At 41.9% G+C, this 25289-nt stretch overlaps 1 protein-coding gene across 1 annotated transcript in view; it reads left to right on the top strand.

Annotated features, from left to right (window-relative positions):
* LOC311243378 (dnaJ homolog subfamily C member 5-like) overlaps positions 1 to 24584 on the top strand; it is a 75586-nt gene extending 51002 nt beyond the window's left edge. Inside the window, exons 2-5 of the mRNA XM_084332584.1 lie at positions 19382 to 19551; positions 21075 to 21289; positions 22098 to 22268; positions 24309 to 24584. Of these exons, the coding sequence (XP_084188710.1) occupies positions 19445 to 19551; positions 21075 to 21289; positions 22098 to 22268; positions 24309 to 24406 (591 nt within the window). The 5' untranslated portion in view covers positions 19382 to 19444 and the 3' untranslated portion in view covers positions 24407 to 24584. The remainder of the gene's footprint in view (positions 1 to 19381; positions 19552 to 21074; positions 21290 to 22097; positions 22269 to 24308) is intronic.
* The last annotated feature ends 705 nt before the right edge of the window (positions 24585 to 25289 follow it).

The raw sequence follows: 25289 nt of genomic DNA, 5'->3' as shown, positions 1-25289 counted from the left end.
CTCAAAGCTAATCCGGAAGGACAGCTAACAGTAGCTACTGTCTAACTGTGATGCATTTTCTGTTTGCAGTCCAATGTTCACCAAAACACACACCCACACACTTATAATTTGTTCCTCAACGTTATATAGACAGGTCATGTTTTGTAAACTAACGTTATGTTTAGAATGGAATGAATACATGGGTCGGGAAAGATAGTTAGCTCAAAGCTAATCCGGCCTGTTTAACCACTAGCTTCTGTTAGCTAATGCTGGCTGAGCAAGGAAACTAACAGTAAACGTTTTTACATGAAATACAGCCCAAAAACCCTGCTGACAAACGTTTGCTTATTAAATACATTCTATACTATAATAATACAAACGTTTCATTGCCTCTCTGTGACGACAAAGTTGTTTAAATAAGGGGAGAGAAGTAGCTAAAACCAATGTATTTGGATGGGACAGGAAGTGCTATTGGCAACCGGAAGTCAGCCGGAAGTCCCTATATTCAGGTTGTGCAAGTGGAGAATACCGGTGTCTTACGCATTGGTGACGAGCGCTTAGACCGCTGCGCCACCCAGCCGGCCCACCGGGTTCAAATGTGAAGTATCGGAGGAACCAGTATCAAATAAACATCAGGACTCATCGAGGTCCACTGAGGGATGCAACACAGTGCAAGATGTTAACCCATTTTACAGTGTTATGGTTATTATCTGCTCCTTTATGTTGCCACATTATGGAGAGGAAAAAGACACAAACAGTATTTTATAATTAAACAGTTGTTTTCTTTCTGTTTTCCACATTTCTTTTGGTCCTGCAAAGATAGCTGAGCTTAACAATAACACACCATAGAATAGCTCATAAACATAAAAAAATTAAAACACCATAATAGTATCAGAAAATGCTTAAATCTAAAAAATAATAATGGTTTTAATCATAGAACTAGTTGCTTCATCACTGCATTTTCTCAGAGTTCTACTGAGATAACCAGATAGAACTCAGATTACCAAATAAGTTATGGAACAGAGTCTGGAAAAAAATAGAGGTTTATCGTTGAGACCTATTAAATAATGGAAAAAGGAAAAATCCACTACCAACAATGAATAAATATAGACTGTACTAAACCAATGCTGCCATGAAACCCTCTCTCTCTGTCTGCTCTGAGCTGCCTGTCCTGCAGTGTTTTAATCACTGACCCTCACGCTGCTCCCCTTGCTTCTCCCTCGACCAGGAGGTGTGTGTGTGCTTGTATGAGTGTGTGTGTATGCATGCGTGTGCACGTGCATGTTTTTCACAGGGGCAGGAGACGAGCATTCTCTTGAAACAAGGTGACAGTTGGAGCCCTGGCCAGGCTGGCCCACTTATATCTTTCTCGCTCTTTCTGTCTCTCTCTTTCTGTCTCTCTCTCTCTTTCTGTCTCTCTCTTTCTGTCTCTCTATTCTCTCTTTTGCTTTCTGTTCTCTCTTTCGGTCTCTCTCTCTCTCTCTTTCTGTCTCTCTTTCTGTCTCTCTATATTCTCTCTATCTTTCTGTTTCTCTCTTTCTACCGATACCAATAATTAGTGATCCAATATAGCAATAATATGGAATGCCGAACGCACAATTGGAGGGGGGCTTCCCACTCTCCAGAACATTTACAACAAGCGGTGCAGGGGTAAGGCTAAGAGAATTATCAAGGACTCCAGCCACCCAAACAACTGCCTCTTTGAACTGCTGCGGTCAGGCAAGCGATACCGGAGTCTCATGGCAAGCACAGAAAGACTCAGAAGAAGCTTCTATCCCCAGGCCATCAGGTTGCTCAACGAACAATAACACTATGCAACAACCATCAAATGCAATCACAACACACGCATCCACACGCACACCCACTTTAAACAAACAACACACTGCAGCACCCACTCTCCACACCAGGGTTTCCGTTGAGAAAAAATTGTTGCCGGCCTCAGTGTCCGGTAGATTTCAATCTACCGGTCAAATGAGAGAAATTCCGGTCAGAGTTTATTGAGCTTAAAAACAATTGATAGGCAAAAGAATGACAACAAAACAAAAGAATGACATCATCAAGGCATGTAGATTTATAATATTTTTACTTAAAACTAGGCTACTTTTGCGTATAAAGTCATTTTATTCCAAATAAAATAAGTCCCGAGACTCGTGCTGCTGCCGACTTTAAATCAAATAGGTGTCTGTGGGCAGTCGCCCGACATTAATAAACAACAGTCTGTTATAATCACATTTTTATGAGCTAACGAATTCCGTTATATTGGACATTTGTATTAATTATATCAAGCGAAGAACTGAGAAATTTGACAGAGAGAGACGGCAACATTATCGTGGGTTTGCGTGACGACTCTCTCTCTCCACCTCCCAATGACTTATTTGCGAGAGTATGTCGATGCAGAGCTGCAGATTCAGCTGTTATTGGCTCTTTTCTGGGGACCGCACAGCAGCGCCCCCACCCAACATTGAATTGAAAATGGCTGAATTGGAGTACTGCTGGAGTACTGCATTGTGCTGCTGCTGCTCCGGCTCTGCAGCTTCACAAAAGTTCGCACACCCAGCACTAAGCCCTCGCTGACAACGTCGTTGTCATTATTAGAAGCTACGATGAAACAAATGTAATGATTGTTTCGTTCATCGCATAGGCTATTTAATTTTAGCCTATTTTAATACAATTCAAATAATCAAATTGTGCTTAGACTCAGGGAATTATTTTCACCGGACATTAAGACCGGAGAGATTAAATATGTCGGACTTCAACAGATTTTGCCGGTCAAATACCGGTAATTACCGGCTAACGGAAACGCTGCTCCACACTTTAGAACACCTAAACACACTTTATATTTATTGGTAAAGGATTTGCACTACAACCCATACCTCAGTACACCTTACTGTAAATTGTACCTAAATTGTACCCATTTCTGCTTTGCACTATATAGTATATTGTGTATTAGTATATTGCATAGTATATTGTATACTATATTGTATGGTAACTCAGTTACTTCTATTCTGCATTGAACATTGTACATATGTATATACTGAACACTGTCTACGTACGTGACTTCTATTTTTTACTTCTATTTTTACATGCTATACTATTTTATTTCATACTTATCTTTTGTCTAGCACAGTCTCTGGAGCGTAACAGAAAGAAGCATTTTGTATAAAAGTATTCTGTACTTCTGTATGACAACTATTAAAGAAACTTGAAACTTGAACTTGATAATATATATAGAGAGAGAGGTGAATATTTCTGGCATCTGATAAAATACAACAATATAATAATAATAAATGAAACACAAAATTGCTGAATTTAAATGAGCTAATATTAGCTATATTAGCTAGCTAGCTTAGCTCGTTGATGACAGCTGGGTTTGCACTTGCTAGCATTATACATTATAATATACATCTTTGTTAATTGGCCACGTTGGTGTCAATTATCTCAAAATGCTAGATGTCAGCAAGATTAATCAGCCGGGCAATTTATCTGTTTATTAGGCTTGGGTGGTATGACGGTATGACGGTATACCAGGGTATTTAGAAATCCCAACGGTATTGAAAATCAATACCGTCCGTCACCGTCAAAATCACAGATGCGCTTCAGTTTCTATAACAGTGAAACGGAGTTTTGAGTGTAGTGCACACACGCGCCAGCAGAGGGCGAGACCAGTCTAGTGGAGCGAGTGGGTCACAACGGTGTTCACGTTTTACGGTAATGTTGCGACAGTGCTGTGAAAATACCGTAAAGCGCTAAAGTTGTGAGGAGAGTTGGTGTGTGTTGTTTTGGAGCAACTGGTGGAGCAAGCAAATAATCCGTCTCTTATTATATGTGAACTAAAGAGTACAAGGTTTACGCAACAGCCCCCACCCGCCTTTTTATTGTATTTGTACCGTCCTGTACTATCCGCTGTCAGCTGTTTATCTCTCTCTGTGAGCTACTGAGCTTGATTAACTAGCGTTAGCTCACGTTAACTAGCGTTAGCTCTGCGGCTAATCTTAGATTACCCTGAACTAAATCAATGACTAGGTTATAATATAAAGCATTCGAGTAGTTTTCACTGCACATAGAAGTAGCCAAACAACGGGAGCATTTCGGGAGCATATGACCAAAACCCAGGCAATTTCTAGCCCTTAAGGAATCAAATAGTCTGCCATGGCTAGGCTAGATGCTAACGCTAAAACGGTGCAGGCTTCTACCGGTGCGGGACTACCATTCTGAGAGCTGACGATGATTTGTTTACTTGGTAACACGGGTTGCCCCCCCCCCCCCCCCCCCCCCGCTGATGAAAATGAAAGTCATACCGTCAAATACCGTACACCGGGGTATTATGTCATAAAGGTTTGACGTGTGAAAAAAAGGATGCCGCCCAAGCCTACTGTTTATCATTAATAGCCACATGTGTTAGGGCAGCAGTGGCGGAGCCCAATAGCAGAACACAGGAAGAGAGAGAATGGAGCGTTTTAGGTTGGATTTAATATAATTATAGGCACCAATCAGACAGGTATTTGGATATACAGGAATGTGCAATAGGCACGAGCAGTGTGCACACAGGTGGGTGGTGTCTCGGGAGACAGCGTAGCTCGGGAGCGATGGTCCTGGGCACAGGGAGAACAAAGATTAGGACAAGGTAGGCAATAAGGAATGAGCAGCAAGGCTAGTGCGCGTCCTCGTACCTAGGTTGTTAGGATAACACTGCGACGAGGGAGAACATGATCCGTGGGCTGATGTAGGGGTTGTTGATGAGGGAATCCCTCACAGCCGCACTGATTGATGTCCCTCTGGCAGCGTGGGAATGCTGGGGTAGGATGCTGCCCAAAAGGGTGTGGAAGCAGGGGGGAAGAGGAAGGCTCTCGCCGTGATTATGACAACATGTACTACTGTATGCGCACACACATTCACATTCAGTACACACACACACACACACACACGTACAAACACACACAAACACACACACATATTCCCTCACGCACCTGAGACAAACACCATTATGCTCTTTCACACTCCTTTAACAGCGTGTTAATTGCCCCCGTATCATTGAACCTGTGAATAGCCACATACGACCGGCCATTCACAATTGGCTACTCCTCAACAGCACCACACAATCTCATTGGCTACTGGCTCAGTAAGGCAAAAGCGCATTGGTGTATGCTCACTGTGATGGCTGGCTGGGTGTAATTCATCTAGACAGAGATTGCATAATCCCTTTGGGTGCTGAGGAATCACTCGTATTGGTTAATCCCAGTGTGGTGGTGAGGGGGTGGGTTCCGTGTTGTGATTGGTTAATCCGAGTAGAGTGGGCAGGGGTTTTGGGAGGTGTTAAATCGGTGCGTTTCAGGGATGTCGTCGCCGTGCCGATCCAAGGTTTCCACGGCAATAGTGGCCATCTGGTGACTTGGGGCTTTAGAGAGGACTAGTAATGGCTGACACACGTCACACACACAGTCACATGGGGATCTCTACTCCATGCTCTAGTTTTTACCTCTTACTTCTCACTCCCTCCGGTCCATTCGTGTTTCAATGGTCACTCTAACATCAGAGAGACGATCGTCCCTTCCTCTGGCACTTCTGCTTAGTCAGATATGGAGTGTGACGGTAAAGACTAGATGACATGTGACAATCCCTGATGTGAAGCCGTGATGTTGTCGGGAATACCAGGACACCCAATTAGTCTGACCTACTTTTTCCTCTCCTTTTTGTCATCCTTTCATTCTGTTATCATCATCATTCATCCTAAGAGACTCAGACAGGCCTATGTGTTTGTTATTGGGTCCTTTTCACAGCAGCCATTTTGACTTGTCATAGATCGGTAAACAAAGGTGTAACCAACTAACCACATAGGCAATATAGTAGGGATGGGCATTGTTTTTTGAATATTCAAATAGTCATGAAATTGTAAAAAGAAATCGATTAGTTTAGGCCAGGGGTCAGCAACCTTTACTATCAAAAGAGCCACTTGTCCCCCCTCCCACAAAATAAAATGCTCAGGGAGCCGCACAACCTATTTACCCTTAAAATGAAGATAACACGGTGTATAACGTTTTATATATCCCCAAGCATACCCCACATTTAGCATAAAACGCCTGACAATTGCATACCCAAAGTAATTTGCGATTTATACTTTATACTTATAGCACACAGTTTGTTGCATTAATGGAATTATAAAGCAACAAAAAGAAAGAAATTCACTTTTTATTGCCGTTTTTTCCTGTTATAACAAAGGAAAACCTCAAACTCTTATGAAGAGGAGAAAAAATACTGGCTGTGTAGACCTATTTTTAAATAAAACCCTGAACTATTCAGGTATATTTGAGTCCTTCCCTTATTTGTGGAACATTTATAAAATAAAAAGTAGTCTACTTTGAAAAAAAGACTACCATGTGTAGACCTACTTTGAAATAAAACCCAGAAAAGGAGAAAAAACACTGGCATCTGTAGACCTACTTTGAAATAAAACCCTGAACTATGCAGCTCTATTTGAGTCCTTCCCTTATTTGGGGAAAATCTATAAAATAAAAAGTTAAATTTTCATTGTTCGCACCACATATCAGGCATATAGGTTAGGTAAGCCTGCATCGTTAGTCGTGAAAGCAAATTAATCTGTCCACGCTGAATTAAACCCTCTATTTTCCTCAGACTTTCCTTTTTTTGGATTTATCCATGGTTAGCTTACTGGGGGGTCGGAAACTCAAGATTAGCCACTTGCAGACGGCAGGGAGAGTGACTTACTGTATATTTTAGTTGATGAAATATTTTTTCATTTCAGTGTCACAGTATGACATCGATCTCCAAAATAAGAGAAAGAAAAAATATTTAAAAAAAAATTATATTTTTTGGGTCAGGGAGCCGCATCTGATTGGCTAAAGAGCCGCATCCGGCTCCGGAGCCGCAGGTTGCCGACCCCTGGTTTAGGCGAAAGCTCGCTTGTTGGATTATCTCACATTCGCTATTAAGTAAAAACAAAACCATACGTTAATGTGGAAGCTCAGACATTTCAAGCATTAACAATGTAACATTTGCCATAGATGCTCTTGTTCCTGGAAATAACATTAGCCTACTGCGACTCCCAAATATCAATGACAATAGCAATGACGGCAGTCAGCTAGCTCACTTGTTTGATTATCTCACATTCGCTATTAACACATTCGGGGCCATTTGGATCTGTCTAATCTCACGCTAAACGGCCAGCATTTCTAAACAGACTTGCATAGTTTGTGAGGCTGTTTGTAGCGCTAAGAGACCGAAGTGATCGCCGAGCCGCAAAACAACGTGGAATACATATTTACAGTACCCAACGCTTAATCAATAAACGTGATCGATATTTGGAATGGCGATCAGGAATTGGAATAATCTTTTTGGAGAACATCTGATCTGAGGTAAGCAATTTATTTGACCAGTCTTGGGGTAATCGGATCTTTTTTGACCTATGGGCTGTACAGTGCGACATATATGTTGCACGTGCGACACTGACGTCAGTCTGTGCGATGAAAGGATTGACTTCAATAGCACTGGTGCGATGGCCCGTGCCTGGCAAAAAAAAAAAAAAAAAGCAGTAAATTGAATGGGCCACGGTGCCACGCTATCCACTTGGTACTTGTAGTCTTGTGCGATTAAATACAATGTCCCTTCTGCGTAAGACTCCATATATCAAACACCAAATCCCATAATCCCTAGCGAACAATATCCCCGCGAGTTGCGAGCAGTGACTCATATCCGCTCGGCTCAGCTCACAACACAGCAGGTGAGCAGGACTCGTCTCAGCAGCAGACAGTAGCGTTTGGAACGCGGACATTGAAACAGAGCTAGTGGATAGTGTTGTCGCGACCCAAAACAAATCCCTGCTGTTTTATTCGGCAACGGGTCAAATGCATATAACATGCTTTGCAATCCTCGCGTCATAAAGTCCGAAATGAACGTTACGTTAGCATGAGCTAACAACAAGCTGTTCATAGCCATATAGAGAGAACAGCAGACGGGCAGAGTGAGGAGGAGGGGGCAGACATTCTCCCTTCTCTGTGTGTGTGTGCGCGTTTGGAAAGATCACATGAAGTCAGACGAGTATATTATATTGATAGTAAATGTACTGAGGGTGGACAGATAATGTTGATATTTAAACATAAAAAATACAATACAAAATAAATGTATTCATGATCATGCAACATAAAACGGTTGCGTGTTGTGAGTTCCAAAACATTTAACTTAAAGTTTAAAGCTCAATATATCAAAACGTGGCACTTTACAGTGAACAGGAGGTCTATGTGTATTAAAAACAATAGATTGTTTTTCCTTTAAAAGTCTGGAAGAGGTCAAAAATAAAAATGTCAAATGATATTTCCGTTGCCTTTTTTGAGTTGATCTAAAATGTTACTGATTGTGTTAAATGGGCTTATGTTATGATATCGTCTCATATCGATTGCAGGCACCTGCATCGTATCATTCAGCCCCAATACATTGCAACGACGTCCACCGCATACCCCACACTACTCTAACCGTGGCCTCAGAATTCACACCACACACCCACTCGGCACGTAAACTATAAAATAGCGGCGTGCAAGCTAATTATCCTAGCCAGCCTTGTTGACTACTGGAGTTCTACCTCTCTACCCAGAGGTGCAGCGCGGGTCTCCCTCACTGTCGGCCATCTCCTTCACTGATTGATTGTTAGTGCGTGTGCTCATATCCAAGCTTGGAAAATCGATATCGAAACTTTGCGACCACGTTTCATGTTTATTTCGAGGAAATAATTGATCGCGATAGTTATCGTTATCGTTTTATCGCCCAGCCCTAACAGAGATTATGTGTTCACAACCAGGGAACAAACTTAACTTTTTGACTTACCAGCCATTTGGCTGGTAGATTTTTAAGAGTACCAGCCGGGCAGATTTTTTACTAGCCAAAAATTATAAATAGCTTTTTAGTATATCGCCATGTGTTATTATTACATATAATACTCTCATATGCTATTTTCAATTAATATCATAAACAACATAAGGAATATTAGCATAATTTTGAGTGGACTGAAGGAATGAGTCAGTGTTAATAGTTTTAAATGCAAATAATTTATTGAAACATAGAAGTGGGGTCGGGACACACATTTTATTTCTATTTTTTTAACTGTTTTAACCATGTAGTGTAGCACTTTGGGATCCCAGTGAACAAAAAGTCCATTACAAATCCAATCTATTATTATTATTATGTGTGGCTGCCGCCCTGCCGGACATCTGTGCTCTACTGAGTGCACCTTTCTAGTCTAGAGAGAGAGCGCTGATTCCCCGTAGCTGAACAGGGTTGCATTTTGTCAACACAAGTTGGAACCCTGGAGGAAGCGATATAAGGAAACTAATTGCTCCGCTAATCGCTCATGTTGACCCCGCCCCCAAGTCGCTCTCCGCTCGCTCACCGCTCACCTTGAATCGAGCGCTCCCCGCGTCACATCGCTCGGCAGATATTTTTTTGAGCATGGTGTAAATGAGCTCAAACTACAACAGTCTACACCCCCTGGGCCCCTTAACAATTGTTTGTATTGAGCCGCATTGTAATTGTACCCATTCTGCAATGTTAAATAATGTTGTTTATCCATTCACTAGCTCTATTAAGCGATGATAGCTAGCCTAGCCACAATGCTATGGTCGCTGCCATTAACGTTAGCATGTAAGCTAACGACAACAACAATGGCGTCAAAACAGGATGTGAGTGACAAAGCCTGAACAGGATATCACAGGTTCACCCTTCTCATTGGTTGAAAATGGCCTTCATGTTTGTACATCGCCATCTGTTGCTTTGGCATTGTACTACATGTATATTACATCCCACTGTGAGCGGCCTGGAGGGTGTGGATTGGAGCGGAGGAGAAGCGATAGATGCAGTGTATTTTGTTAGCCGCCAGGTGGCGGGCAGACCTTAAATTCTAATCGCCAAAGAATAAATCTACAAGCCAGTGGCGCTGGGCGTGTAACTATTTTGTACCCTGTTCACAACGCTATCATTGAAGTGGGTGGTGGCATTCAACCATGTTTTACCATGTTAACAAGTGGCAACCAAAGTGTTAAAAGGCAGCTAAAAACTTACTTCTACAGGCAGGATTTTTAAACACCCATAGCCGTTTCTTTCTGTTTGTCTTTGTTTTTTGTTCTCTATTCTGTTGTTTTAGCTAATTTTTTTTTATCCACTTTTTCTCCCATTTTCTATATTTTTCTCCCATCCCAATTTCGTATCATCCAATTCAACCCTCCCCTGTCACGAACGCTGTTTCTTGCCTCCCACAAGCCGGCTGCAATGTGGACTAAGTCATACATAGCACAAGTCCCCTCCGGTACTTGAGGTAACAGCAGTCGCATCTTTTCACCTGCGCAGCTCGATCTCTCAGTGGCGAGGAGTAACGCGTGGGAGGCTCACGCTGCCCCCGACACTTCCTGATTCTACTGCGCAGGCGCACCAACCGACCTGTAGGAGTCGCTGTCCACAACGCCCGATCCCCACCCATCAGTTTCCCACCCTCTAATACTGCCAATTGTATTAGTACGGACGACCAGCCAAACTGAAAACAATGTGGAGAGCTGGATTCGAACACGCGAACCCAGCGTCTCCACATTGGTGGCGAGTGCCTTGCCCACTACACCACCTAGCCGCCCTTGTTTTAGCTCATTTTAATGTTTTTTCTTCTCTTCACATGTCTTATTTCTTGTATTTTTACTGATGTTTTAAAATGCTGTGAAGCACTCTGTGCACTCGTGCTGAGAAGGGCGCTATAAAAATAGTTTTACTTACTTACGTGAGTGTGTGATAGAGAGAGGTGAGTGTGTGATAGAGAGAGGGGTGAGTGTTAGTGATGCACGATATATCGGCCGCGATATAATATCGGCCGATATGGCAGTTTTTGTACACATCGGTATCGGTCCGATATCAAGATAGGGTCGATATGGGTCGATATAGTAAGATTTTTATTTTTTTTTACGATTTTTTTTTCTTTTTACATGTTTGGCCTTAACACTTTGGATGCCACGGACGACATAACACGTGTTATCAGCCCGCCCCCTGAATGCCCACAACGACAAATATCATTTTATTTTTTTATTAGCGATCTGAATTCATATTTCATCAACTGAGTCTACCGTTGGGAAACCAGCCCCATCAGGAGCTCAGATGTGAAAAAGCGCCCCCTATCGTCTCCCAGATGGTAATGCACCCTTTTGGAATGGACTCAATGAAAATGGATGAGAAAAAAATATCCGGAATCCACATTTTACTCCTCGAGCCGATCGGATTCATTGTGGAGCATCAGAACAGTGTGGAATATGTGTTTACAGTATGTAGCATTGGATCAATAAAAGGATCGATTTTTGGAATGGCGATCAGGAATTGGAATAATCTTTTTGGATACCATCTGATCTCAGGTAAGGAATCTATTTTACCAGTCTTAGGATAATCAGACCTGTTTTCACGGAGATATAAGCTTTTCCCCTATATGTGATATGGCTGTTTGGCTGTGCGAGCGATCAGGAAATATATCAGATCAGATATCAGATCGCCTATATAGCGTGCATACGTACACATATACTATCGATAATCTAGTGTTTATTTGAAAACGATTCATAAAATGAGAACGTTTTGTGTGTATTCTAGAATATTCAGTTTATTATGGAATATTTTTATTTTCCTTGAAAACGAGGGCTTTTCAAGATGCTATAAAACGGAAATGAACCGATAAAAAAACAATCCGCTTCGACAATGTTGACTGGAAAATTAGTCATTGATAAGCGACGGGCAGATTAGACACATAGCCATAATTTAAAACATAGATTAGGCGATATTAACGCTAACATTGAAATGCATGATGGGCATTCAAGGGGGTAAAAAGGAAAACACGGCCGGCTCAAAGTGTTGAATAGTTTCAGCAGGAGCACTCATTCAAGGGTACTATGACTATGCGTGCACCTCATGGTACCAAAGCACCTCAAAGGCGCTTAAAACAAAATTACAAACATCACAAAACAAACTGGTCAGACTACTACTTGACCTGAACCCCAGAACCCACCTCACCCCTGCCCACTTTGACAACCTAGGATGGCTTAGAGTAGACGACAGAGTACAGCAACTTGCAATGGGCCTGGTCTTCAAGATACACTATACGACCGGGGTGCCCATGTACATGTCAAAATACTTCCCAAAGGTCAGTGAATACCACAACCACTACACCAGAGGAAGCTCAACAAATCATGTTAAACCCAGATTCGGCTCAAACAAGGGACTAAACACATTTCGCAATTATGCCACAACAATGTGGAACGCCCTACCCAAAGCTGTAAAGGAATGTGAATCCCTGCCCACATTCAAAACCGCTCTTAAAGAGCACCTACAATTCGCTGCAATTCGAAACTGGCCACCGTAAATGCCCAAAACCCCCACCACCTCCTAATAGACAGTCTCCTCCCCACCGCATGTATATATCCCCTCCCCACTGTATGTATATTTCTCTCCCACCCACCCACCCACCCCCTCCTAATGTACAGTCCCCTCCCCATCATATGTATATACTCTGTCAGGATCTAGGGGTAACAGTACTGTATATTTGAATACCGTTTATGTCACAAATGTATCGGTACTAAATACCTATATGTCCCTATGCCATAAATGTCATGTATGTTGTGCATGTCATAAATGTCTATATGAATTGAAAATGGGGGACCCTGATGGAAACAAGACTAACGTCTTTCTCAGGTCTGCATCCCCTTAACAATTGTATGTATTGAGCCGTACTGTATTGTACCCATTCTGCAATCTGTTAAATAAAGTTTTCATTCATTCATTCATTCAAAATATCAGTCATTGCTGAAAATAACTTACAAAAGTAAAAAAAAATTAAATAAAAGCGTTTTGGAAAATAGCTCTTTATTCGATTATCATAAAAGTGTTTTCTATACAGAGATATCGACATCGGTAAATATCGGTATCGGCCAGAACAGCAATATTAACACTTTGAGTGCCAGCCGACGAGAGATCTCGTTTTTAATAGTTATTTTTTTTTATTATCGATTTCCATTCATTTTTCATCAATCTAGCCTCACGTTACCAGTGGGGATCTGTCTGAGCTCAGTTATCGGTATCGGCCACAATTTTCACAGCGGTGCATCACTAGTGAGTGTGATAGAGAGAGGTGAGTGTGTGATAGAGAGAGAGATGAGTGTGTGAGAGAGGTGAGTGTGTGCTCTATTAGAGAGAGAGGAGAGTGTGTGATAGAGAGAGTTCAGTGTGTGATAGAGAGAGAGGAGAGTGTGTGATAGAGAGAGAGAGATGGGTGTGATAGAGAGAGGGGGGTGATAGAGAGAGAGGTGAGTGTGTGATAGAGAGGGGTGAGTGTGTGATAGAGAGAGAGCGGGGGTGGGTGTGATAGACAGGTGAGAAACTGGTGTTGGTTTGTGAAGATTTAATTAAAGGGATATTTCACTTTAGTAGAAATCATCAGACTTACCACCGTCTAAAGTCATCTACCAGTTGACCACTGCTGTCTAAACTAGGGCTGTACCGAATGTAATTTTTTTAACATTCGAAGCTTCGATTGAAGTATTCGACTCGAATGTCTACAAAAAAAAATATTTAGCTATTTTATTATTTTAACTATTTAATTCTTCTGTCTTTATTATTATTTTATTTGTAATTTATTTATTGTCTTATGTTAGTGTCTTACTGTTTGTCTTATTTAGCTATTTTTACTATCTTATCTAGTTGTTTTATTACCGTTTTTATCATTTTAATGTCTATTATTTAATTTTATTATTATCATTTTTTCTTTATATAATATACTTTATTATATTACATTATATTATAATATAATATTACATTACATTATATTATATCATTATTATTTCTATTATTCAAATGAAGTCAAACATGTTCTTTGTGATGTCACAGTATGATGTCATAATCAAACATTCTAGAACATTTGTGTATCTATTCAACATGTTCCATTGTGATGTCACAGTATGATGTCATAATCAAACATTCTAGAACATTTGTGTCTATTCAACAATTCTCTCAGAAGATCTCAGATCTCAGTAGGCAAGTGAAGATATCACTTGTTGTCTCCGGCTACTTGTCTGTAAGCTTGAATATATACTGTAGATACAATTTAAAAATCACCACATGGAAAAGGAAACAAGCGCCAAGTGTAGCAGGTAAGGTCATAGCTGTCAATAGGGCTGTACCGAATATCATTTTTTAACATTCAAAGCTTCGATTGAAGTATTCGAACGAAGCTTCGAATGTCTACAAAAAAAAATTTACTTCATAAAAAAACAATTTTTTTGTTGCTATTTTAACTATTTTATTTTTCTGTCTTTATTATTTTTTTATTTGTAATTTATTTATTGTCTTATGTTAGTGTCTTACTGTTTGTCTTATTTAGCTATTTTTACTATCTTATCTAGTTGTTTTATTACCGTTTTTATCATTTTTTTTTTTTTTTTTTTTTAATCTTTTTCCCCCTCCTTTTTCCTCCGATTTTCTCCCATCCCAATGTTAGTCATTATGCCAATTCCCAATACGTTTTTATCATTTTAATGTCTTTATTTAATTTAATTATTATAATTTTTTCTTTATCCTTTTGTTTCGTTTTTTGTGTAAATCACTTTGAGCTGCAATCTGTATGAATGGTGCTATATAAATAAAGTTATTATTATTTTACATTTATTTTAATTTAAATTAAATGTATTTTATTTTAAGACTTTTAAAGAATGTCATGTTTTAGACAATTCTATATTATTCAAATGGGACCTAAATATAATATACTTTATTATTATATTACATTATATTATAATATATAATATTATTACATTACATTATATTATATCATACATCAGATTCAGATTTCTTTATTCACCATTTTGTACAGGTACAAAATGGAATGTGATTTGACATTACAGTGCATGATTGATTTGTTCACAAATAGGAACAACACAATAATGATAAATAAGTAAGTGCAAAACAGGACAGAACAGTGAGACAACAAGACAGTAAAGTGCAGTGGTAGGGGACATGGAAACAGTGCAGCACAGTTCAAGTCCAGAGGTCCAGCCCTAGCAGCTCATATTATTACATATTATTTATATTATTCAAATGAAGTCAAACATGTTCTGTTGTGATGTCACAGTATGATGTCATAATCAAACATTCTAGAACATTTGTGTATCTATTCAACAATTCTCTCAGAAGATCTCAGATCTCAGTAGACAAGTGAAGATATCACTTGTTGTTTCCGGCTACTTGTCTGTAAGCTTGAATATATACTGTAGATACAATTTAAAAATCACATGGAAAAGAAAAGACAAAATTAACTTCATTAAAAAAATAAAGTGATTAATCTGATTAAATTAGTATTTTATTAAATACACTTTCTTTAATGAATATAACTCATCAGTTTCATCAACATAAATAATCCAATAATGGCTCGGTTGGTATGAAAGTGATGGTGACGTCTTATAGTATAATATTAGTGTAGCCTAATCTTTAACTGCAACTGTGAAGAAAACCCCCATTGGTTTAAACCGATTGAATAGACCAAAAAAAAAGATTAAAGAAAAAAAGATTTCTTTTTATTTTTTATAAAAAATTATAAATTCGAATGTTGATTTAGAATGCCAATGTCAACATTACGATCGAAGCTTCGAAGCATTTGGTACAGCCATAGTCTCAACACCATCTAATTCACAGTGAAGTGTCAACCGGATGTACAGTGTGACTCACTGGTAGCTTTTCTCTCTTGCTCTCTGTCGCTCATGCCTATCTCACTCTCGTTCTCTCTCCCTCTGTCATTTTCTCATACTTGTCTCACTCTCTCTCTCTGTCTCTCTCACACTTGTCTCATACTCTCACACATATACACACACACTCACTCACAACACTCACTCGCACTGTCATTTATATTGTTTTGTTTTTTACAATAAGGCTGGTCTGTGTAGCCTGACCTGTCTCTTCCTCCTGTGTTTGCACGGCACATTACTTTTGTGTTTCTGTGTGTGTGCCTTACCAGGATGTGTAATACCCTGGTGTGAGTGTGTGTGTGTGTGTGCGTGTAGCTGCTAGTGGGACATCCTGCTGGCCAGGCTAAAGTTAAGCTGCTAACAGCCTCCTCCCACTCAGTGCTAAAGCTAAAGGCCCAGTCATTAATCCAAACACAAACAAAGGGTTTGCACACAGTGGCCACAGGGACTTGAAACACACATGATGGATTGTCCATCATCCTCTTGAGTCTTACCTCATGATAGCATGTGACTGTGGTTAATACCATTGGCGATACAGATGATTATTCTCCTTTATGGAACTGACTGGTCACAGAGACAGCTGAAACGTGGGAGAAAGGAGCTCGTATTGCTTTATCTCACCGCACAGCGGATTGCTGTATTTTGCATCGATCCCCAATTTCCTGAATGCTTCCCGAGCTCCTGATAGACTGGCCAACGGGGAGAATTAAATGGAATGGAGGGACACTTTGACCGAGGGCTCTGTTTGTCAGAATCAGAAAAGTCTTTATTGCTTAAGCAGGCCGCCTTGCACATACAAGGAATTTGTCTTTGTCAAACGAGGAATCTTGTTTGGTGCATCAACATTAACAGACAATTAAAGGTAGAATCGAATAAAATGGAATATATAAACTAAATTAGAATGGAAATACAATAGAATATAGGGCAGGGCTGTACAATTGTGCAGGATTGTAGTAGAATATATTAGAATAAGAATACAGTGCAATTGTGCAGTATTGTGCAAAATAATAAGTCCAGGAAGGGGAAGGGTGTGTTAATGTAACACATTGTGATAGACGCTCACTTCTAACTACATACTTTACTTCTCACTAGTACTCTCAGATGGTTGCATAGTAGATGTGGGAAAACCCTAAATCTATCTTATTCCTCTCTCTCTCTCTCTCTCTCTCTCTCTCTCTCTTTCTCTCTACCTCGATCTCCCTGTGCAGACCTGTCTCCAGTAGAATATGTAACAGGGCTGTGCAATTGAATTTGAGTACTATTGTTGTTGGTGGTGTTCATGGTTGCCACTCAGTCCAGGCAGTGTCTGTTACTGAAAGGGCTTAGTATAATGGATGTCCTAAGCCTACTACCCCCCCCCCCCCCCCCCTCCATATGGCTACTGGTGAATAGGTGAACAGGTGAATACAATTAGCTTAGACCGGAAGCAAAGTTAGAAAGTGCAAGACTGGACGTCTGCATTGCCGTCTGCTTGGACTCTGTCACACCGGACCCTTCCAGACTCGATGAGGGAAGACAGCATTCATTTGGGGTGTAAAAAAAATAACCCAACTCATGTAATAATAATCGCAATCCTTGTCGAATTCCGCAATCAATGCACAACAATTTAGTCTTCTGGGTTTTGCATGTGTTGTGTTTTCCGGCACGTTGCGTGTTCCAGTTAAAAGGGGCTGAGTGTGGTGCTTTCCAGCCTGGTTAAATTAGCTTAGGGTGGCACTGGCAACATAAGCCCCTCTAGGCAGCGCTACACACACCGGCGTCTACGCAGGTGGAGTCAGCTTTCAGTCTGCCGGCTGACTCGCAGTAACCTCCCTGATCCAACTGCCCCCTTCAGCCCATCTATTGTCTACATGGGTGACTGACTTGTATGGCTCAGAGAGACACCTGCTGCAGCAGCGCACGCTGACTGGCCTGCACTGAGTCATCATGGATACCAAGGAGAACACCAAGCAGACTGAGGAGGAGACTCATTATGACTGACTCTAGTCTACACACCCTAGGCTCTAGACTGTTACCCATACTGTACGACTCTGTTGCCTATACTCAATTTATACCTACCTACTGCTTTCACTGTCTACCCATTAACTCTGTATGATGGCATGTTCCACAGTGCTGTATACAGCATTTATACATTTATATTTTTATATTTACAGCATATATATATATCCATATTAATCTTCTTAATATACCTGCATATAATCCCTCTATATACTTGCTTGTACACCTGCATAAATTATAACCCATAGCTCTGTATGTATGATAGCATGTACAATAATGCTGTATATATACCATATATATTTATTCTCACCGCATTAACATACCTATCTGTACTTACCTGCACATAGTAATTTACTATATCTATCATTCTGTACATATCCTACTCTTACTAGTTACGCTGCTGGCCAGTATGACTACTACCATACTGTATGTATACCTGTATCACTCACTGTACATATTATACTACAACTCTGTACGTACATCTGATTAGCACTACACTTAGTAGCACAGTACTCAGTCATTTGTATATTTTCAGGTATTTAATCACCTGTTGTACATTGTATATTGCTGTTGCACTTTACTGTTACATTTGCACTCTGGTTGGATGCCAAACCTCTTTCCGTTGTACTGTACTTGTGCTGTATAATGACTAGGGATGTCCGATATTATCGGCCGACCGATATTATCGGCCAATATCGGCAGTAAAATGTGATATCGGAAAATATCGGTATCGGTTTAAAAAAAAGAAAAAACAATAACAATATTTGTTATATATATATCCAGTGAAATTATTAGTTACCTGAAATTATTCAGTTTTTTGGGGGGGGGGGGGGGGGGGGGAAACCCTGCATATATCCGTATCGGTTGATATCGGTATCGGAAATTAAGAGTTGGACAATATCGGAATATCGGTATCGGTAAAAAAGCCAATATCGAGCATCCCTAATAATGACAATACATTTGAATCTAATCGAATTATGATATTGTGTAGTACTACGAATGGACATAGTTTCAGTCCAGCTTGCATCCATCAGATGGAAATGTTGTTGGTCGCTATCTTGGTCCTTACTGTATCATATAGGCCTATTTTACGGTAAATGTAGGGAAATGGTGATTGTGACACACACACACACACACACAGACGCACACACACACAGATCATTACAGTAGTCCTTGCACTTGGCATGGATGTAATTGTGGCCAGTGACATCACCGCTATGATAGTGTTACCGGGATGAGCTACAGCAGGTTCCCTTTAGTTTACATCTAAATGGACTGCAATGGGCTGCATTTATATATAGCAGCCTCTATCCAAAGTCAATATCAATTCAATTAGATTTGATGGCACTGGTTTATATATTTGTATATATACACTCAAAACTACGAGTATCTGAATATGACACTGTTCATACTGTGCACAATTGCACAGCCCTGCTACATATTCTATTCCACTGTATTTCTATTCTAATTTAGTGTATATATTCTACTATGTACAGGCCTGTCCTATATTATATTATATTATATTGTATTTTTATTCTAATTTAGTTTATATACCTTTTTATTTTATTCTACTTTATTAGAGGCTTCTATTATTGTTACCTCACCTTTGTTTTGTTCTTTGGTTCACGGTGCCACTCTTTTCCTTCTCCTTTCAGACAGGTGAGGCTGTGAGCGAGCGAGGGAGCGAGTGTGAGAGAGAGAGAGAGCAAGAGAGGACCATGGAGCAGCAGAGACAAAGGACTCTCTCCACATCAGGAGACTCACTGTACATCGTACTGGGAGTCGACAAGAACTCCACACCAGAGGACATCAAGAAATGCTACAGGTACAAGTTACAACACACACACACACACACACACACACACAGACACACACACAGACACACAAATCCACACACACAAATAAATGGCTGCATTTATATAGCGCTTTTATCCAAAGCGCTTTACAATTTGTTCCTCACATTTTTACCCATTCACTCACACATTCACACACCGACGGCAGAGGCAACCATGCAAGGTGCCAACCAGGGGTGCAGTCGTAATATGGGCGAAGGCCAAACGCCCGCGCATGCGCGCTCCCGCGCACGCGCATACATGTTCCCTCGGTTGCGCACAGAACAGATGATACACCTTGTCTCATCCTTCCAGTCGAGAGATCAAGCAACCCTCCACCTACAGGGCTTGTATTTGGTTGTCGGTATCCTATTATTATGCAAAGTCTAGGTGATAAGTGCCGGCGACAATTCATTTTTGTGTCGTCGCGCTGCCACTTATCACCTAGACTTTGCATAATAATAGGATGCGCGCACTTCGGCCTCAGTGACGAAGCCCAAACGTCGTTTGACCGCGTATGCCCAGCACTGCACCCCTGGTGCCAACCTACTTATATTGTTAAATCCTAACACAAACTCACACTCACTTGAGTACCTTGAGTTGTTGGTGTCTTACATTATGAGCCACTAGAGGGTGCTAGAGCGCTGTAGTTAAATTGCAACGGGTGAACTCATGAAGTTATGGACATACAGCCAGAGTGCCAGCCTGTATACTGTATTCTGTTTGTAAGTCAATGTCGGTTGGCCAACTTGATGGGTATCTTTTTCAACATGGGACTCAAATGAGAAGTTTAATCTGAACCCAGGTCCCAGGTTTACAAGATTATTTCTGTGAGGAGGAGCCATGAGTCTAATATGAATATGAATATTCATTGGTGAATGTAGACTTAATTATGCACAACTCCGCTTCCTTGAAAAACTCCTAAAGTAAAAAAGTATCTGGAACCAACTGGGTCTTAAAACGATCATGTGTAACATCAAGTGTAGTGAACCTGTTTTCACCATGTGTGATCTCTCTCTCTCTCTCTCTCTCTCTCTCTCTCTCTCTCTCTCTCTCTCTCTCTCTCTCTCTCTCTCTCTCTCTCTCTCTCTCTACCTACCTACCCTTTCTCCTCCATCTCTACCCTCCCGTCTCTATCTCTCTCTCTCTAACCTCTACCCTTCCTCCTCTCTATTTCTCTCCCCTCCCATCTCTCTATCTCTCCCCTTTCTACTCTCTTTCTCTACCCTTCCTCTTCTCTATCTCTTTCCCCTTCTTTCTCTCTAACCTCTTTACCCTTCTTCCTCTCTATCTCTCCCCTCCCGTCTCTCTCTCTCTCCCTCTCTACCCACTTTCTCTCCCCTTCCTCCTATCTCTCTCCCCTCCCTCCCTGCTCTCTCTCTCCCGCTCTACCCTTCCTCCTCCATCTCTCCCCTCCTTTCTCTCTCTCCCCCTCTCTACCCTCGTTCTCTACTCTTCCTCCTCTCCATCTATCTCCCTACTCGCTCTTTCTCTCTCTCGCTCTCTCTCTCTCTAGGAAACTGGCGCTGAAGTTCCACCCGGATAAGAACCCGGACAACCCAGAGGCGGCCGACAAGTTCAAAGAGATCAACAACGCCCACTCCATCCTGGCTGACGGCACCAAGAGGAACATCTACGACAAGTATGGCTCCCTGGGGCTCTACGTGGCGGAGCAGTTCGGAGAGGACAACGTCAACACGTACTTTGTCCTCTCCAGTTGGTGGGCTAAGGTGAGAAGGAGGGATGGTGAGGTGGCAGGGTGGGTTGTTGGGTTGAGGGCTGGCTGGCTGGCTGGCTGGCTGGCTGGCTGGCTGGCTGGCTGGCTGGCTGGCTGGCTGGCTGGACAGACGGAGATAAAGCGAGAGATTAACGTTGGGTTAACCTGTGCTCGCAGGGGCGACGGTGGCTCAGGGTGGAGAGCGGTCGACCACTCTTCCTCCTGACATTTTGGCTCATTGACTCCCATTAATTCTGGTCCCATGTAGAGGAAGACAACAAACTGTTGGATACATAATAGCAACTGTTGTCATCTCCTTCTAATGGTGTTTCTAGGTTACAGGCTGTTATCTCTATTGCTGCAAGTCAATACATCTAGCTTGTTGTTTAACACACCTCTCTTCCCTCGCACTCTCTCACTCTTTTCCTTCTCCCCCCTCTCTTCCTTTTTCCCTCTCCCCTCTCGTTCTCTCTTCCTTCTTCCCTCCCCCCTCACTCTTCCTTCTCCCCCCTCTCTCTCTTCCTTCTTCCCTCCCCCTTCTCACTCACTCTCTCTCTCTCTTCCTTCTTCCCTTCTCTCTCTCTCTCTCTCTCTCTCTCTCTCTCTCTCTCTCTCTCTCACTCTATCTCTTTCTTCCCCCCTCACTCTCTTCCTTCTTCCCTCCCCCACTCTCCCTTTTCCATCTCCCCTCCTCTCTCTCTCTCTCTCTCTCTCTTTCTCACCCCCTCACTCTCTCTCTCCTTCTTCCATCCCCTCACTCTCTCTCTCCCTCTTCCATCTTCCCTCCCCCCCTCTCTCTCACCCCCCCCCCCTCTCTCTCAGCCTTGTTTGTATTCTGTGGGGTGGCGACAGGCTGTTACTTCTGCTGCTGCCTGTGCTGCTGCTGTAACTGCTGCTGTGGGAAGTGTAAACCCAGGCCACCGATGGACCAGGAGCCTGAGTTCTACGTCTCCCCTGAAGACCTGGAGGCACAGATGACCTCTGACGAGAGAGGTGAGCTTCTTCTACCTCTGATCCCTCCCTCCAGCACCTACAGGACTCCATAGTGCAAGATGGTAAATGGCTGCTTTTTAATATTAGCGCTTTTATCCAAAGCGCTTTACAATTTGTTACTCACATTTTCCCCATTCACTCACACATTCACACACCGACGGCGGAGACAACCATGCAAGGTGCCAACCTGCTCATCGGGAGCAATTAGGGGTTAAGTGTCTTGCTCAAGGACACATCGACACGCTGCCCGGGAGGAGCGGGAATCGAACCGGGAACCTCCGGATTGCCAGACGACTGCTCTACCTACCGAGCCACTGTCGCCCCACGAATATGCATACTACCAAGATGGCTAACAGTGGTCTTGGCTAATAGCAGCGAACGCTTGAGCATTTGGCTGAGCTTCACAAAAAAGATGCAATACAGCCAAACGCAATACCTGCAGCAAGAGTATGTTGTGCAGCAAGGAAGCACCTCCAATATAAGATACGATAAGATATTCCTTTATTGATCCCCTTGGGGCAATTCAGGCATCATAGCAGCAGGGGGGAGGGGAGGTACAGGTAGTAGAAGACATGATACAGGTCATAGAATTATAGTACAGTGGAGAAGTACAAATAGAATAAAAATATGACAAACGAGTACCGTGTTGCGTTCTCCCACTGTTAGCATTAACGTTACAACAACGTCAACGTTGCACTTGGGTTATAACTTCTCTGTGCTGCACAATGTGGAGAGAGGTCTGACTGTGAGACAGACACTTGAGTGTAACAATATACCAACAGCTGACATTTGTCTTTTATATTAGAGGAACCCAAACAAACGATAACACTAGATCTAGTTCACAGAGCAGCCTACCAGGCGCAGTTCATCCCCAGACATTAACCCTTTCACTACCACACTACAGAAGGTTAACCTTTCACTACCGTCTGTAGTGTGGTAGTGAAAGGGTTAACCTTCTGTAGTGGTAGTGAAAGGGTTAACCTTCTGTGGTGTGGTAGTGATGAAAGGGTTAACACTTTGTCGTGTGGCAGTGAAAGGGTTAACCTTCTGTATTGTCGCAGTGAAAGTGTCAACCCGTTGTTGTGTGGCAGTGAAAGGGTTAACCTTCTGTATTGTCGCAGTGAAAGGGTTAACCCTTTGGTAGTGTTGTAAGAAGACGTTCACTTTAGAGGAGCACAGAAAGGATGGATGTCACTGAGCAGTGATTTAAGATGAACGGCTTACATTCCTTGGCAACAGTTGTCTCCTCCCTTAGGTGAGAGATGAGCTAAATGCATTATCATCCACAGCGATATGAATGAATTTGATAAGCCTCCTTTGTTATATTCCTCTCATAATGCATAGGAAACGGATGACAAAAACTAAAGGCTGAGTTACAGCAGAATAAGAGAAAATATGCCTTCATGTCATGGTTCACAATTTACTGACCATAGCCTAAATCTGCCAAGAATGAAAGGTAGAATAGTTTTGGTTCTTGATATTTAATTTTCTCCCCCACCGCAAATATTAGAATCAAAACAGAGATTCGATAAGAACCAGATTCAATAAGCAGAACCAGAACCGTAATCGATAAAATTCAAACAATATCCAACCCGACTGAAAAGAGTGACTGTACATTTTTTTTTTACTGTGCTCCTAAATGTCTTTGTGTGCTCCTATAACTGCCTTAGTACCTAGCCCTGAATCACAGTTACATGTCTCAAGCTGCTGTACATTGATAACTACTGTGTCTTGTAACTAGAAAGGCACTATATAAATATGGTCATTCATTCATTCATTCATTCATTCATTCATTCATTCATTCATTCATTCATTCATTCATTCATGCATTCATGCATTCATTCATTCATTCATTCAATCAATCATGACTTTACTGCTGGGTTTTGCAATGTCTGAAAGTTATGTTTCCATGGAATAAATACTGAAAATATTCTCTTTCTCTCTCGGTCTTCATGTTTCTCTCTCTCTCTCTCTCTGTCTCTGTCTTTGTCTCTGTCTCTCTCTGTCTCTGTTTCTCTGTCTCTCTTTTTCCATCCCCAGATACGATTGACCCCATCATGGTGCAGCCATCCTCAGCCACGGAAACCACCCAGCTCACGTCTGATGGCCACCACGGCTACAAAACCGAGGGATACTAAAACACAGACGCACACACATCACAACACAACACAACACACACACACCACATATCACATACACAGTCACTTCTGATGCCCACCACCAGAACCGACATGCATACACACACACACACACACACACACACACACACACACACACACACACACACACACACACACACACACACACACACACACAGTCACTTCTGACTCCACAGCTATAAAACCGATGGATACTAAAACAAACATGCACTCACCTCACACACACACACACACACACACACACACACACACACACACACACACACACACACACACACACACACACACACACACACACACACACACACACACACACACACAGTAATATGGACAGGGTCAAACATGTGCAAAACCTGTGTAAAAAACAAAACAAGACACAGAGTCTAATAACCGCGTGGCTTCCCTGTGCAATCTTTAGCAAGTTACTAGGTGTGTAGTTGTTGTTAAATGCTGATAATGTTGCGTAACGTTAGCTTTGTACGTTGCTAGCGGCGATGACGTTAGCTTGGCTAACGCGCATCGCTAACCTTACGTAGCGTTAGCTTTGTACGTCGCTAACGTTGATAAGAGCTTGGCTAATGTCCGTTGCTAACGTTAACATCGCTAGCTAACATGTTAGCTCGTGGTTCGCTGTATGCACGTATAGCAGCGTGAGCTGTGATTGGTCTACTTTCGTGGGGACAGACAAACTCTTGTTCTACGCGTCTTGCGGCCAGTGCACCACACCGCAATTCTTTATTTGTATTTTTTAAATGTACACACAGACAAAAAAATTACAACCACTACCACAGGGACTGGACTCACACACACAAACGCCGCTCATCGGCCCTGTTCGATCGATCCCCACCAGTTATTGACCGGG

The sequence above is a fragment of the Notolepis coatsorum genome (genome assembly GCF_963971535.1).
Source record: "Notolepis coatsorum genome assembly, chromosome: 17".
Lineage (NCBI taxonomy): Eukaryota > Metazoa > Chordata > Actinopteri > Aulopiformes > Paralepididae > Notolepis > Notolepis coatsorum.
Note: the sequence above shows the minus strand (reverse complement) of the source record. Positions and strands in the feature narration are given on the sequence as shown.